This window comes from Notothenia rossii (genome assembly GCF_949606895.1).
Source record: "Notothenia rossii genome assembly, chromosome: 1".
Lineage (NCBI taxonomy): Eukaryota > Metazoa > Chordata > Actinopteri > Perciformes > Nototheniidae > Notothenia > Notothenia rossii.
This window is the reverse complement of record NC_136912.1, coordinates 12,372,664-12,389,605: the sequence shown is the minus strand read 5'-3', so window position 1 is coordinate 12,389,605 and position 16,942 is coordinate 12,372,664. Positions and strand designations below refer to the sequence as shown.

At 43.9% G+C, this 16,942-nt stretch overlaps 1 protein-coding gene across 2 annotated transcripts in view; it reads right to left on the bottom strand.

Annotated features, from left to right (window-relative positions):
- Positions 1 to 2,610: 2,610 nt before the first annotated feature.
- cntln (centlein, centrosomal protein) overlaps positions 2,611 to 16,942 on the bottom strand; it is a 103,596-nt gene continuing 89,264 nt past the window's right edge. For both annotated transcript variants that reach the window (XM_079652057.1, XM_079652056.1), the window contains exons 26-27: positions 14,587 to 14,661; positions 2,611 to 3,454 (exon numbers count right to left, since the gene is read on the bottom strand). In XM_079652057.1, coding sequence (XP_079508183.1) covers positions 3,344 to 3,454; positions 14,587 to 14,661 — 186 coding nt within the window. In that variant the 3' untranslated portion in view covers positions 2,611 to 3,343. The remainder of the gene's footprint in view (positions 3,455 to 14,586; positions 14,662 to 16,942) is intronic.

The following is a 16,942-nucleotide window of genomic DNA, read 5'->3' as shown; positions in this document are numbered from 1 at the left end:
AAAGTGTCGAAGGACAAGCAAAGTGCAGGAATAGCTTGGTTATGACGGACAAGACAAAGAGGTGAGAGTAAGGGGAGAGCAGTCCAAAAAGAGAAGCCAGAGGAGATATATTTATATTTATATATATATATATATATATATATCTATAGATTCTGTAACTTTCCCCTTCCTCTTGCCCTATGCCTCTGCTTTATCACACAGCATCAAAACATAGCTTTAGTCCCCCGAGTGGCTGGCCTTTTTATCTGCTCCCTAGCTTCCCACGGCGGGCCGCATCCACCCATAATCTGCTGCCGTTTCATGTCTGGAGTGCTGAAGAGAAGGATAAGGGACTTGTTCAAGTGAAGATCAATGAGGTTGTATACATAGCATATGTGCACCAGGAGAGTGTGATTCCTTTTTTCTTTTTCAGGTGGCATCTCATCTAATGAAAAAGATCATTATACATGGATGTAGTGTGGAGTTGTGACTATGATCCAAAATGTAATAATAATTAGGCTCTTGACTAAAATTCCACATCAATCAGAGACATGCTGTGCTTTTTGTCATACACTCTGTAAACAATCTACCTTTTATTTGTGAACCTCCTCCCTGTGGATCGAACATGAAAGACACACACAATGAAAACATGTTGCATTATAGATTTGTCAAAAACACATTTGGCTGTATGTCACAAATACCTTAAGACAGTGCCAAGTGTCGGCGTGTGGAATCAAAGCAGGCTGGTGTATTGGCAGCAGTAGCCGGTGTGTGAAACTGTGTCAGTGAAGTAAGGGAAATCACCAGAGGCTGTTTCCCGCTCGCTCCACAGCTGTTTGAGGAGATCTGCAAGGACTAATTGTGCGTCAGTTTGAGGCTGCAGAGATTCTGAGTTTGTGCTTTGACTCTTCTTTGTATTGTGGGCTAGCCGTCTTCCCACCCGAGTGGCACGCACTCACACCAGACAGGGAACTTTAAAGTACCACAGAGAAGCCCTGGGACACACACACACAAGACAAACACACACATAAATCATCGATCGACCCCAAAGTCAACCCGTGACCCTGACCTCCAATCCCCTCCAGGAAAGATGTCCTGCAGGAATCCGTGGTAAGAAATAAAAATAAAAACTTGTATTAAATACAAGTCAGGGTGAGATAAAGATAGAGGGAAAAAAATGACAGAGATGATTGTGCTGGAATGAATAAAAGAAGAAGGGAGGAAAAACTTTGCATTTGGAACTACTGATCAAAGTAATCCCCACAGGAAACCTCTCTTAATGAGAGCTGTACAAGGGAAGAAGGGTGGAAGACAAGGAGAGAGTGAAGGAGAAGAAAAGAGGGGTCCCGCACGCCATTCCTACACAGAAACATCGAGATGAATCATATACAGCGCCTAGTGGAAGACATTGTGTGTGTGTTGGAAGGGGGGGGGGGGGGGGGGGTTGTTTGAAGGGTGTTTTCAAGATCGTTTTAACGTCTTCACTGAGGGAGCGTCAGAGGCAAGGCCAGGTTAATTAAACCCAAGGGAGTACCAGGCTGAGGGGGCCCGCATTTGAATATGTCACAGAAATAGCACGAGTGTGTCAGCCGAGGCCGGGGCTCGGCGAGCAAACATGTTGACTCTGCATTACACGCTAAAAGGGAGAGGGAGAAAGAGACACAGTCAGACAGCAGGGGGAGGGGCTCCGGGGTAATCTGCGTGGCAGCGATGCTATGCTCTTCTATACCCACCGCGCCACCGGATTCCTCTGAGTTATTAATGTGTGTCATTAGCTGCGTTACCCTGGAGGACAGGGACTGGGAGAAAAACTGCAGAACTGTATATGGGACAAATATTGACAATAGCTGGCTCCTGGGTATTAGCGAGGAAGAAAAGATGCAAACTATGTTAATGAATGGTAATTAACCACAAGGGTTTGTCTCTCCTGGATCCCAGCTAAATTGGTCCCCGAGTTGCAGCTAGAGACAGTCCTGGCCTAATCCTTTATTATAAAAAGATAAAGGAAAACGACATCATTAGCATATATTTGAGGAGGGAGGGGGGATTAAAAAGTGGAATTATTTATTTTTCATTCCTGAACGAAGGAGTCTTCACACCATTGTTAATTATACATAATAAAAGGAGAGGAGGAGGAGGAGGGCCATGAAGAGGAAAACAAAAGCTAGGAGAGGTATAGAAAGGAGTACAAAAAAAAATGACTTAAAGGGAGGAGTGTGTGGTCTCCTGTGTAGGATGCCAACTCAAGGACAGAGGAGACCAGGATCACGGTTTAATATTCCAAATGAATAAGAAGAAGAAAAGGGAAACAGATAAAAGGGGATGAAGGTAGTAGGTAGGATTTACCCACTCCTCTAATACACCCCTGTGCTGTGCAGTGTGTGTGCTCCTGTGGACCCTTGTTAATGATGTCAACAGCAGAGGTCAGCTGTTACAGACAGGAACCATGCCAACAGTCAGCTGTCAATCACGAGAGAGGTGGGAGAACCCTGCGGTCCACAGAGCATCCTCAGCCACATCGCACACTGACTGACAGTCCTTTGAACCGCTGGAAAAATACACGAGACCATTTAGAAAAAAGGACAATGACATTTACAACACGTTTTTTTAAGCACAAAAAATAGACGAAAATAAGTGAAATGGATTTTTATTCAAATGTTAAGGGGAGCTTTTCAGAAAAAAATCATTGATATTGAACATAATTACCAAATAAATTATCAACAGAATACATTCTTACAAAGTAGAAGCTGTAACAATTTCTTTCAGAAATAAATAATTGCAGTGCATTTGTTCCGTAAAATCCAGCAGGCTTCAGTCTCTGGATCTTTCTGAGAGCTTTGGATCACGTCTGATAAAAATGGATCGAACTTCATAAGGTGGATTTTCTGCTCCTTGCTGCAATCTTGACTTTCTCAAAGTGTCGACTTTGCATTGCTGGGTCAAGTCCCTGCACCCCGAGGTCCTTCAGGTGCCAAATAAATTAGGGGGAGAGGTAAAAAGCAAGCAAAAAAAAGAATATAAAAGTCTAACTTAAACATTAGCGTAAGCATTTGCCTTCTCACCCCAGGTCTGCGCTGAGAGTGGCTGCACTGTAAATTAGCTTGGCGCTAAAGGGCCCTGTCTGATAGACATAGTGCACTGAGCGCTAACACAGATGTCGAGGGCTCATTTACAAAAGCCGGGCTGCTGCGTGGAGCCAGTGGCCCAGAGTGAGTCGACAGCGCTTTCCTCACAAATATTGGTTCTGCTGCCCCGGCTCAGCTTGGCTCAGCCCAGCTCCCACTGAGCAGGAACCGGGGAGGGAGAGAAGAAGGGAGGGAGGGAAAGAAGAGGATGACAGTTTTCCCAGCCTCAGCCCAGGGAGTCAGGCTTTTTCGCTGACTGGTGTTGCGAGCGTGGCCAGCTCTTCTGTCAGCACTTTCCTCTCCTTCATCTTCACGCGCACAGCCTCCATTAGCTGGCCGGCAGAGGGGATCTGCAGGGGATGGGAAGGATAGAAGAAGGGTGAGGGGGCGGCGGTAGAAGGGGTTAGAGAAAATGAGGAAAACACACAAATGCACCACTTTTGAAAAAAAGATTTTTGACACCTGGCAGCTTTTCACAGAGCGTATGTGCTGTTCTGTGAAACAACAGAACCTCAGATAGGGCCTGAGGACTTGTGAAACTTTTGAGGGACTGCCATGTTGAGTGTTTTGACAAAGTAATTCACAAAACAGGCCACACAGCAGACGCTTAAACACCCGACCCCACACTTCCCCTTTGTGTTAGGACTCCACTCTCGGTCAGTAAGGTACGTTTCCTAAGTATTTAAGCACACTGTAGGGTCACCGTTTCTCAAGACCGTCCTGCAACACTTGCATGCTTATATGTACATTACATTTTCTCATGTGCTTTCTTCTTTTAATTGGATTTTTCCACTTTTATGATGTGCAAAAAATCCTAATGATATTTTTTATTTAAGAGATATACTGTAGCACGAAATCAACAGTATTGGTTCTGTGCTAAAATTCATCTTAAATTCAAAGCTAAAGCTAATGCTTATATAAGGGTTAAATATTCAGACTGATCAAAAGGGCATCTGCTAAATGAGTCTTAAATAAGTAGAACATTCCCTCGTTCTACAAATAAGTTGGAAATAATAGGGGACATTTTGGACTGAAATAGTTAAAGCAGGTCAATTTAACAAACTGCATAAAACCTTTAGCTACATTTTAAAACTTACTTTGCATTGATCTGTGGACTTGTCCCTGATCATAACGAGGCCTCATTATGCTTTTTAGTATTTCCCTTTCCTGTAGTGTGTTATAAAGGTTTTTGTGCATGTTAATGTTCTGTGTTATGGAAATTGTGAGATCAAATGTATTAACATTGCTGACTGTAAACCATTCCTCTGATTAAGTCATAGCGTGGGAAGGGACCTCTTCAATGTGTGTGTGAAACAGATGTATGTAGACTAGGGGGTTTTATGACATCCATTAGAAGATAGGATGAGGGGAAGGAAGTTAGGATAAGGTGTTGTCTGTATCCCTTTTACTCTGTGTAGGGTGTAAGTTTTGCATACAGTGCCAGGGGGTCTCAGCTGGCCTAACCAAATGTTGTTTGTAATGTAACTAAGCTTTGATGTCCTCCTATAAAGGAGAGCCTGTTTCACTCAGAACAGCACATGCTCTCTGGTGAGACGTCATACTTGCAAGCATAAAAGATATTTGATACCTTTAATACGAATATTGTGTTGCTGTGCGTTTATTAACTAACTCATAATTCTCTCTAGACCGCAGCTGATTTCAAAGCTGCTACGACATTTGCTAAGGCTAAAATCCCAAAGTCCCCTCCAGAGGGAGTTTCTCCCCCTGCCTGAAACGCCTCCATTGGACTGCTTTGTTTACTTCCATAACATAATGACATCACTATGTAAAACCTGCGCTTCTATTTGCTAACGCTCCAGCACATTGTATGTGATAGGCTAAGGGGCGGGACATCTCTAAGCGGTTGACCAATCACGACAGAGCCGGCCAGCTAACCGATCAGAGCCGACTGGGCTGATTCTGGTGGAAAGAGGCAGCACAGACAGTATGAGAACAATAAAGAGCTTTATGAACATTAAAGCATGGAGACATGTCACAGAAGAGGCCCAACAGACACATATGAACCTGAAGATACTGCCCCATGAAATCTAATTTCGACCAATATGAACAGAAGGAATAATTACAGCATTGAAAAACTCTTTAAATGCACACGTGGGCATGAGAGTTGTTTTGTGTGACAGAAACTATCCTTTAAGCAAAAGATATATTTTCTATGGTGGGCTGAAAACACAGTTCACTTTCCCCAAAGGGATAAGTTGATCACTTTCAGCAGACATGCCTCAAGGCATAATTAAAACATCTTGAGCATCGCTGGGGACACTTAAAGCATTGTTGTGTTTTTACTGGACTGTGTTTATGCTGGGAAGAAAACAGGATGATAATTGATGTCCATTTCATCATTCTGGATTCCAAAGGGTGGGTATGAAGGAACAATGTGTGTTTACTTGGTTGTTGTCATGGATGGAAAAGAGAAGAGGTGAGCAGGCTTCTCCTCAGACTTCTGGCTCATTTTGTTTTCCCTCTCAATCGACACAAGGGTTTTATGGTCATTAGGGCGTCTGATCAAAGGCAGGTGTTCATACTGTATCGCCCATAAATATTCACTTCAAGTGATGTGCAGCCTTTCACAAGCACCCTTTTTAAGCGAGGGAAACAAATTCATTCCCGGAGCAATTTCCTAAGTCGCCACTGCATGAGAGGAGATGTGGACTGGGCAAGCTGAAAATGGCTTCAACATCATAAAAAAATAATTTGTATCTCTTGAAAGAGAATATGAAAACGCGAGATATCGACGTCGACTACGAACCAAAGCAGCAGATAAACAGCCCAACAACGGCAACGCTTTTTATTACTATTTTTATTTCGACATTTTGGTATGCCATTTCAAGATTACATTTACTTGTTATCATTTCATATAATTTCTATAATGTTGTAATATTTGAATAAACTCAAATCTAAGAGAGAGACGGGCCACATTTTCTTCAAAACATCAGAGTCCAACAAAAACGTCCATATGTAAAACCTTTGCATTAGGGAATTCAAGGTATTGTGTTGCTTTGAAATGATAAACACAAACTCACAACAAACAGTAGAATTATATCTGCAGTTGATATTTTTGAAAGAGTTTTAAAAACGATCAATTTCCAATACTTTTGGAGAGTGAGAACCTGCAAAACTCTCATGGAAAAGAGCACACAGTCCCCCTGCCCCTTGACACATCTCTGCTCTTCATTAAAGGTTTACAGCAGCAGGGAACACAAGGTCCCGAGTGCCTGGAAGTGTGTGTGTGTGTGTGTGTGTGTGTGTGTGTGTGTGTGTGTGTGTGTGTGTGTGTGTGTGTGTGTGTGTGTGTGTGTGTGCACTTGAGCTTGTGTGCAGTGGGGAGTCAGTTCCAGCAGCACTGGATGCATCAAACACACAGCGCTATTCCTCAGAGAACCACTACACTGAAGTAACTGCTGAGACATCTCCCTCTGCCTCTGTCCTCCGGGGAGAGTTCACTCTCAGTCTCACACACACACTCACACCGGCACACACACATTCACACAATTTCCCAATCAGCTAATTGCACTTAGAGCCACTAACTATGCAAACAAACCCACTAAAATAGAGACACAGCCACAACACAAGGCTCTATGGGACAGTAAAGAGGGAGACTGGATCATTAAAAGTACCGATAAGGGAATATGTGTAAACAACACTAACAGGTAAACATGTTCTAGATAAAGCTAACATGAGGGAACTGTAAGTCTGAAACGGAGAATAAAACTAGGAAAGAAACTCGATTGTCTTTGATACCTTCAGTCCCGGTATCGATACCTGGGTATACTTTGGGTATTGGCCGACAGCAAGTAAGTACCAATCAATCGATACGATACACGCCTCTCTCTTACTTAGCGTAAATAACTACTTGCAGTGCCCTTCTTTGGATGACGCCGATTTTCAAAATGATATCAACTACTCATCTGTAAAGTTTTGTGACGTCATCTTCCATGGTAACAAGTACTTGCAGGGACAAAATCTGTCCAAAGACATACAGTCGGACAGAGTATATCAACACACCTGGCAAAGAATCAACATGGTAGGTCCCGCAATCAATATGATTAATATACATTAACTAAGTTGCTATTTATTATTACATCAATAATTCCTACACCAGCGAATCGGTAATCAATCTTAAAAATGAACAGGAAATACACTTTTATGCAGCAACAATGTGTCCTAACCTACAGTATATACACATTTCAGTGTGTTAATACATATTATAAAACGGACAAGTCAAATCAAGCATTCTGATTGGTTCTTAGCCGTGATATACTGAGCGTATACCACGGGTAGAATTGTAAGTTACATTTCACAACAAGTCAGTATCCCTCCGCGCCTGAGAAAAACAGCCGAACCACGCCCCTTAGCTGTGATATAATGAGCATATACCACGGCCTGTCGTGAGCTATTGCTTAAGTATATAACAAGGAATTAATAGAAAGAATTGGCCTCTTTGTCACAGATACCGGAACCAGCTATTTGAGTCAGTATTGGCCCGATATTTGATATTGGTACATCCTTAGTTATTGCATGCTTGCTGTCTTAACCCCTTACCCATGGGGTCACCCTCTTGATCCTTAAGGAGTAATCAAAAACACAAAAAGCTGTCTAACAAATAGGAATACACATAACATTGCAATATCTTTAAGAAGCTACATTAGAGTAGGTATATATCCAAAGTACAGTGAAAGACATCTTAGTCTCTTGGTTCATTCCCTTATTGTGTGTGCATGTATCAGCAGATTCTGGTTAAAGGAAACATATGCGCTCACACACACAGGATCACAGAGGGGACAAGCCGGACGATCCTTTCCTTTCATCAGCCGGCCACAGTTGCTGGGGACCGGGCCCCTGCAGGATGGTTGGAGGTGGGCTGTGATGCAGCTGCTCTGCTGGATCCCCTGGGCCGCTTCAGGCAGTGTTAGGAACTGGCACTAATGTTATGCTACAGTTGATTTAGCCGGGCCCCTGTCCCCTTTGGCAGAGCGAGCCAGCACCAGCGCTAAGCAACGCGGCCGCTGTTTTGCAAGAGGCTCTGTCCCCTATGGCAACACTAAAAAAAAAGCAACTGTAGCATTAAGCCCTGCTAACTCACAGCCATTACTATTCAACAGGCCCTGCAGAGCAGACCTTTTGTCTAGGTGTGATTTCATGAACATGTTTCAGAGGTGAACTGACATGCAAAGCCACTGACAAGTGTGTGTGTGTTAGAGTGTGTGCGTGTGTGTGTGAAGACGAGAACAAGAGCTGCGAGCAAAAGGTGTTTTTATGAGCCAATTAAATGACACTGCTACTCTACAGCCTGGGGCGCACCTCAAGGCAAGGAGCAGCTCAAAGTTGCAGCACTCCAGTGACCATTGTCTGGTAGTGGCGTTACACACATCAACTTTTTTTTCCCTTAAAAGATCGATCATTCCGGCTCTTTTGTCTTCTCCCTTGGAACGGGTTAGCGCAATTATTTTCAAGGGCCCAATTTGTGAGAAGTTGTAAAGATTGTGTCAGGCTCCTGGATATCTAAATGAGTCAGAATGAAGAGGGAGGGGGAAGCAGAGAGCCTAAAAGAGATATATACGTGGCTACAGCATCCACATGTCTACCTGCACTCATGCTTCTACCGAGTGTTCTTTCTCAATGTATTCAATAGTCTACAGCCACACACTGGGGTATAATCAGGCAGAGGTTGCTCCTTTCTTTAACAACAATTTATCAGCTTTAAATTACACATTTGAGTCCTTCAAAAGTCCTACAGGATGGCTACCTGTAATAACATCAATCCCTAATATTACTGTATTAAAGAAGAATGCACACTGCTACTAGATGTAATAACAAGCAGACGCTTTTGGCTCTGCCTGCTATGACAGGAGAGCTTTCACAGTTGTGAAGGATACCTACTTTAAATCTTTGTCCCTGGCTGGTGAGCCGTCTCTAATCTAGGCCACTTTTCAAGGTAAAGGAGAAGTAGTTTTATCACAGAGGGGAAAAAACAGCGCTTTGATCTTTGATCTTCTCACTTTTGTTTGAAAATCAAATTTATCAAACGGGGGAATAACAACAACAACAGCATGATAAATAGGTGTAAAAAAAAAAGCCCAAGCACAAAGGCACCGCACTAAAAAGTCTTGCATTTGATTATCTCCGATAATGAATATGTCACATTTGCAAAGAGGGGCTCAGGTAAGAAAATGCCTAACGCACCGACAAGCCTATTCTCTCCCTCTCCTGCGTAATTACCTTCCCCTGCAGCGGATCCCTCTCTTTTCTCCCCTTTAGGTCACTAGAGACTGATATGAAAGGGAATTGGACACTTGGGGCCACAAATACTGTAATTAAAAATCTCTCCTTTTCTTGATACGTTGTTTGGAAACATCATCTCAGTGTGCAACCTGCATTTGTTAGGGATCTGACCTAAATACACCCTAGATTAAACAGAGGAAAGCACCGGGTCTTTGTTTCAGATTCCTACTCATTAGGTGATTCAGGCACCGTTGGGTATAAAAATAGAAAGGTGATATTCATACATAACATATGCAACCTTTAGGTAGAACTCAGCAATCAGGAGCACACTAGTGATTAAAAGTAAGGCTCATTGGGCGAGGTAGTGTACTGGGAAGCATTTACAATCAACACAAGTGCCTGATCCTGCAGCAAGCTGTCACAAACTAAACGAGAAGGTTTAAGAATTGTTACCAGTCAATGTTTGTTTACTGACATGAGAGAATTTAAAGCATTTCAATGTGCTCCAAAGGAAAATCTTCGGATACAATCAGAGTGGCAGTACCTCAAAGGGGCTCTAAAATGCACCCTCTGTCTGAAACCAGAGCCCAGTCTGCTCTGATTGATTTCCTGGCCGGCTCTGTTGTGATTGGTCAACAGTTTAGAGATGTCCCGCCCCTTAGCCTATCAAGTCCAATGGGTGTTTCTCAATCTCGAGTACGCTTGCTTGGTAGCACATGTCTTCCGAGCGTCTTGCTTCAGAAGCGAGGCAAGAATCCTTCCTAGCATTCGGAAAACGAAGAGTGGAACAGGCGAGCAAGTGTGCAGGTGTGCGTCATATGAGAGGCCCCGCATTACATTTTACGCCACAGATTTGGGGAAATTTGTCCGTGCGCAAAGCATTGTGGGGATTGTAAGACCGCGGAGTCTACTCATGTGCAGCCTCGAAATTTCTCCAAACGAAGTACGCCGGGCTCGATAGAATTCCAAGTATCCTGGACATTGGAACAGCACTTCGGCAGCACTCAATGACGTAGTATGCTTGAAATAGTGGCTCTGGAGCAGCTTTGCTCGCGATTGAGAAACACCAAATGTGTTGGAGCGTTAGTCAATAGAAGCGCAAGTGTTACATAGTGATGTCACGATACGGAAGTAAAAACAAAGGAGTCCAATGGAGGCGTTTCAGGCAGGGGGGGGGAGCGTGTGGGAGAGAAACACCCTCTGGAGGGAACACAGGGATTTTAGCCTTGGCAGACCATTAACATGCTCAAAAGCCCATTTAACACACGACAGGAAAAGGAAAACCCAAAAGCACATTAGGGCCTCTTTAAATCCATAAAACATCATATTTATAAAAACAGTATATATTTGACCTAACCTTTCTTAACTGATCTCTTGAAATGTGCCGTGTGATATTTTCTAGCTTGCTTATTTGAGTAATCACACCAACAGTTTAATGACTAAAGTTCAGCACCGAAAAGCTGCATCTGCTGTTTCTACTTATGTGGAATGCAATTTGAACGATCCAGATTAGTCACAGTATGACCCCCCCCCCCCTCGTCCCCCTGCTTCAGTGACATATTTACAGTACAAAAGGTTGGGCTCGAGTCCCCTCCACGCGCATACAGACACACTTACAGAGACAGAAAAACAGTGGCTGATTTAATTAGCTCAATCATTAAATGAGGCTTAATTAGAGTCACTTTCCTACAAAGGGAAGTATGGGACTCAGAGCTGTTCCTTGTCATTACAGAGGCATAATGAGCCACACAACACAACACAATACCCCTCACCCTCAAAGCGCCAACAACAATGGAAAACTTTCTCACTGCATTAGCGCTGTAAGAAATGGAGCCTTTGATATGTTTAATACCCAGGTTTAATGATGTAATGCCCTATGGAGATACTACTATGGCGGCTTTGACAAGAAGTGACATGAATAAGGTCTGTTATTTAACTTTAGATAAATGATCCCATTAACATGCTAGCAATAAGCAGCACAAACCCCTCCCTAAAGTTCAATAAGAGTTTGAAATTGCAGGAAAAACGTCAGCCCTGTGGTCCATCCATAAACGCCTTTGATGTTTTACAACAGGTCCAGTCCTGATTGCCCCGGCCTGTTTCTACTACTGTCTTAATGTAATGTCCACCTGCTTGTTATAGTTTGGAGGCTGATAAGAAGTGATGCTTGTACGCCTCCCCCGGGTGTGATTGTGAAGTAAATATTAGCAGGCCCACAGCGCCGCCCCATACCAGTAAACCAAACCACTGTCCTCTCATAAAGAAATCAACAGAGTCAATGACTTTTTAAATGTTATTATGCTGTCATGAGGCTTCAAGATGGGTACGTGTGTGTACAAAATGAGTCTGAAAAATGATCTGGAGGGAACGTGTGTGTTTGCATGCACGTGCACACGCTCACATGCACACGCTCCTCCTGTTCATTATTGGCCAGCAGCAGAAGCCAGTCATTTCCCTGTCTTCATAAAGACTCGGCCCATTAAATTCTACCTCCAGTCAATAATTAGGACTCCACAAATAAACCAAAGGCAATTAAATCAATGCTTCCCCGGGCCGGTGCCTGGACCCCATGGCCCACATGGACACTCCATCTTCTCTGCTGGCCTTATTCATGGTGGGCTGCGGTGGAGCCGTACAGCACACCCCCCGGCCTGCTCATCATTATTAGATAGCACCGTCCCCCGATCCTGGCTATGGAGCGCCGCTTATGGTGGCTCTCCATCGAGAGGCGTAGGGTTTGATTTCATTAACTCACCGGTGGAGGTGAGAGACGAGGAAATGAATGCAATGTTTCATTTGGTTTTGAGTGGACATGAGGGGCAGCGGTGAGGGGGCTCCAGAAACCCTTGCCACTTTTTCGACATGAAGGGAGCAGTAACTCAACACATTCACGCAGCGTGTCTGCAACACAGTGTCGGACAATGTGTCTCTCTTTCTTGTTACGTTGACATGTGGCAGCGCACGACAGCTATGGCGAACAATGGCCACACACACACACACACAGACACACATACATCTCTTAAGCCCTTCACATCTGCACACACACATAGAGTGAGTGATGGGTTTGCTATTGACAGGGCCACTGAGATAATAAAGCGCTGTCCCAGTGGCAGCTCCATTAGGCCCTGACAGTGACAAGATGAGGCTGTCCTGAGAGTGCACACGCACACACACATACCTACACATACCCAGACAGACACACACAGATGGACACATCCTCATCCTCTTTCAGTGACAGCCAGCCTGTTAGGGACATGGATCTCTCTCTCATCTTTCCTTTCGCCGGGTCTATTTCTGTCTTTGTATCTAAAGAAAGTGTGTGTGGGTGCAGCTCGGGGGTAAGATCATACCACTATTACGAGAGTGTGTTATTAGTGTCACAGGCTGGGTGACAGGCCAGCCCATTTCACTTCACAGATGTTCTGCTTGGTGAGCCTTTCATAGGCTGTGACAGAGAGTAGAGAGGCAAAGAGGGTACAGTGTGAGAGTTCTAGAAGTCTATTTCCTAACTGAGAAAAGGCTCGCTTCTCAGCATCAAGTGACAAGTTTAGTATAGGCACAGTGGCACAGTGGCATAGCGGTGTGTCCAATTAGGAGATCTCCATTTATTAACCAACAGATAGGCACTTAAAACGTCTTCATAGACCCTTCCCTGGGTCTCTAAGTATGTTCGATGTTACACAAGCCTTAGAAAAAAGACCGAAATAAAGAGACACATGCATAGATAAAGTGCAGTGTCCCCTTGATAGGAGAATACGCTTTTAAAAAGCAGACGAGATACAGGGAAGAGGAGAAATTAGAAATAAATAAATGAACAAAAAACAGAACAAGATGGACTTGAAAGGGGATAGAAAAAGTCTGTTTGCAGAGAGGGTGGATGACTGCGGAGGTCCCAGCGGTCCCCACTGAGACCTAGGGGCGAGTCTCAGCCTTGTCATACTCCACTCTCCTCCTCCTCCTTCTCCTCCTCCTCTCCCCACACCAGCTCCTCCACTGCCTCCCCCCCTCCACCACCCCTGTTCTGCCCACGGAAAACGTCGATAGCAGGCTGCCGGTGCCGAGGTCTCTGGTGGACACTAGCTCATTCTCCCGGCATCGACAGGCCCGCCAAATCAATATTTAGTTCCCCACTAACAAGCTGCCTCGGGGTCTGAGCCAGAGAGAGGGAGGGAGGGAGGGAGGGAGGGAGGGAGGGAGAGGAATGCAGGACAGTGGAGGATGGCAGAGAGAGACAGAGAGCAGGGACGGAGAGCTGTCCAGCTAGAAGGGAAAACATGGATTCAGTAGTGTGTGTGTGTGTGTGTGTGTGTGTGTGTGTGTGTGTGTGTGTGTGTGTGTGTGTGTGTCTGTTAGTGTGGGAGGGGGAGAGTAAGGTGGAAAGGTCAGAAGAAGATCTGGGGAACAAGAGAACAGTGTCTGGTGTGTGTCGTGGTGCGGAGGCGACGCATGAGTGCCTGCGGCAGCCGCTGACAAGAACACAAGACACACACACACACACAGTCGACACTCTCAATCATACACATATCACAGCGAGCAGACGTTGACAGCACTCGAGTAAAGCTCCAGCAGAGCACTCCACTCACAGATGAGTGGCTGTGCACACACACACACACACACACACACACACACACACACACACACACACACACACACACACACACACAAACACACACACACACACACACACACGGAGGATGCAGTTGCTTTTCTTTGTGTTATCTTTTGCATCATTGTTTTTTCTTTCGAGCCAGGAGCGGGACACATGGGGGGTTAAAAATTCATCATCCATTTAGTGTATTTGGTGAAATTAGTGCCCAACTTTTTCTATACTGAAGACTGGCAAAGTAGAACATCTGCAATGTAAAGATATTATGTACACAAGTGAAAGAAATATTAAACAAATTAAATTAAAAAAAAAATTCCATTCTAATTAGAAGAAATTATTATGCATCATTGACACAAATACAAACAATATTCAAACATACATTTTGCAATAAATTGATCCTAAAGTATTCGATATGTGAGAACCTAACCAACATACTGTTTATTTGCAGCTTTGAGAATGCGTTGTTGACGTTTAACTTAAAAACATTGACATTCCGATCAGCATTTGTTCTAAAAACCTACACCTCAATAAAAGAGTTTTAATACATTTCTATAATGATGGTAGGACGCTTAAATCTTGTGTTTCTACAGGAGTAAGTAATTTTTGTGATCATTATTGCATATTTGTGAGACTGACCTTCTGCTGGAGGATGTGGTTGAGGTGGTTCAGCCACTCCTGGTCTCCTGGACCCTCTGAATGAGCCCCTGCCGCCTGCAAACACAACAGCAAATACAAACATATTAATGACAGAAATTGAGCTGATATTTAGAGAGAATATTTGCGATTAGTCCCAGAAACGTTAGCATTATGTGCACTGATAACTGACGTGAATCAGACTAGAGGTACGTGATGTTTCTAGAGAGAGAACCTGCCGCTGTGCCTTTGTCTCTGCGAGCTCCTGCTTGAGAGCAGAATTATAGCATTACACCAGCCAGGACCTTGAGGAAGCTCTCTGGAGACTCAGTGGCAAGTTATGCCAGTATACGTTTGCATGCTACTCATGTATAAAGACCTAACAGAGTGGTAGCCTTGTTACTGCTAATGAACAGAGAGAAGAGCGACTGCATGGCCCTGTACACCTCAGCACTAATGCGTTACCTCTTCACTTCAAACCCCAGGTGTTGCTGCTCCAAATGATGTGACGAGCCTTGTACCGCCTCACAGGGACGCAGAGAGCAGGAGGGGAAGAAAAATGTGTGTGTGGCTGAATTTTAAAAGTCCCTGCGCTAGCTAACTGGCAAACCTAAAGCAGCCAGGGCTGTCCAACGCCACAAGAGGGGTCACCGTTTGCTTTTCTTCCTTTGAATGGGCCGATTTATCTTTGCCTGTAATATGTTTGATTCATGAAACTGTAATGTGTGTTCAGAGGGGACCCCTATTAACTGTTACACACGGAATGGCATTCTGGGTACAGTTTGTTTTCTGCCGTTCTCTCCAATATTACTGGCGCCCACTACAGTACTTACTTAAAACAAATAAACAAAGATGGACCAGAGACACCTGAGATCTAAAGAACATATTTATTAGTAATTTTCTCGACAACCTGCTCATCCAATCGACTTGGTGGGTGTAATGCTCAAGATCAAAGGAGGCGCATTGTTGAGTGTGAAAGCTGCAAGCAGCAACACCGGAGGCCATTCCAAACAGAAACATTTCAATGGCCAACACTGCATAGAAGTGCGTAAAATCACTAAATAAATACAATTCCTAAACCATAAAAACTCAAATCCATCTGTTTATATATTTGAAATACCTTATTTTTACATTTGATATCAATTGTATATTGTATACATCTTTGCTGTAGAGCAGAGTGCCTCCTATGGATACATTAAAAAAACAAATCAAAAAGAACCTGAGTGAATAGACTGGGACAGTTAACATTTTGCCATTGGTTATTATCCATATAACTATGAAGAGTCTGGAGGGATGACATTTGTATTTAGCGTGCATTCTTCCTAGTGTTCCCCAGCTTCCTGGTACCCTTTATGTGTGATCCTTTGTGATAGCAGTTGATCGAGGCTAATTTCCGTGTATGCCTAATTGTGCCTGATGCTTTGAGTAACTGAGAAGCAGGAAGAGACCGGTGGGGGAGTGTGTGGTTATATTAGCGGGAGAGAAAAAGAGGGTGCCTTCAAGCCTCCCGCAGGGGCGAGCACAGAGTGTGAAGGAATGCCTGTGTGTGAGAGTGAGTGTGCTTGCCCACCCTTGGTAGATATATAACAAAGCACTGACCCTCCATCAAACATTAGGTGCAAAACAAACTGGCCCGGCAATTACAGCCTTATTACATCTGGATCATTAACTCCACAACAAGTTGCTGGGGGAGCCTGGAGCGGCCGGCCCTCTCCGGTCCTCTGTTGCACGCTATGGAATGGACAGAGGCAAATAACACTGTGCAGCGTGAACCATGAGTGTGAGCATGTGCGGAGGGGTTATGTTTGAACACACTCAGATGCCTCCTTTGCACCTATAGACATACATCGTATTGATTTTGTTTGTTTATGTGCTGGTGTGTAAGAGGGTATGCTTCTATATGACTTTTACCATTTTAAAGAAATCAATTGATTGAATTGAAATAAAAAAATTCAAAAACAACAAGAACCAATTCCCCATCCAATGAAAAAGCTGAAAACATGTTGTTGCTAGGCTGTGTTTGACTACAGAACCAGCTGCGCAAATAGCCGTGTCACAGCAGCATTCCTGTTCAGTGAAACACCGCAAGCTAAAATGTCTGATTTCTTTGCAAGGACAAATCAACAAACGTACACTGATGCTCTGGAGGACAGAACATATGCTTTTGGAGAAGATGGTTGTCATTACATGAATGTTATCTGTTCCCATAAAACATAACTACAAACAGGAAATATTGATTTAGAAATTTGGTATGACTGAAATGTAAAACTGCGTTGATTTTAAAACCTAGAACGGGTGCATTACAATGTTAAAAACATCTGCAAATAATGTTGACGAGACACATTTGCCAAACTAAAGA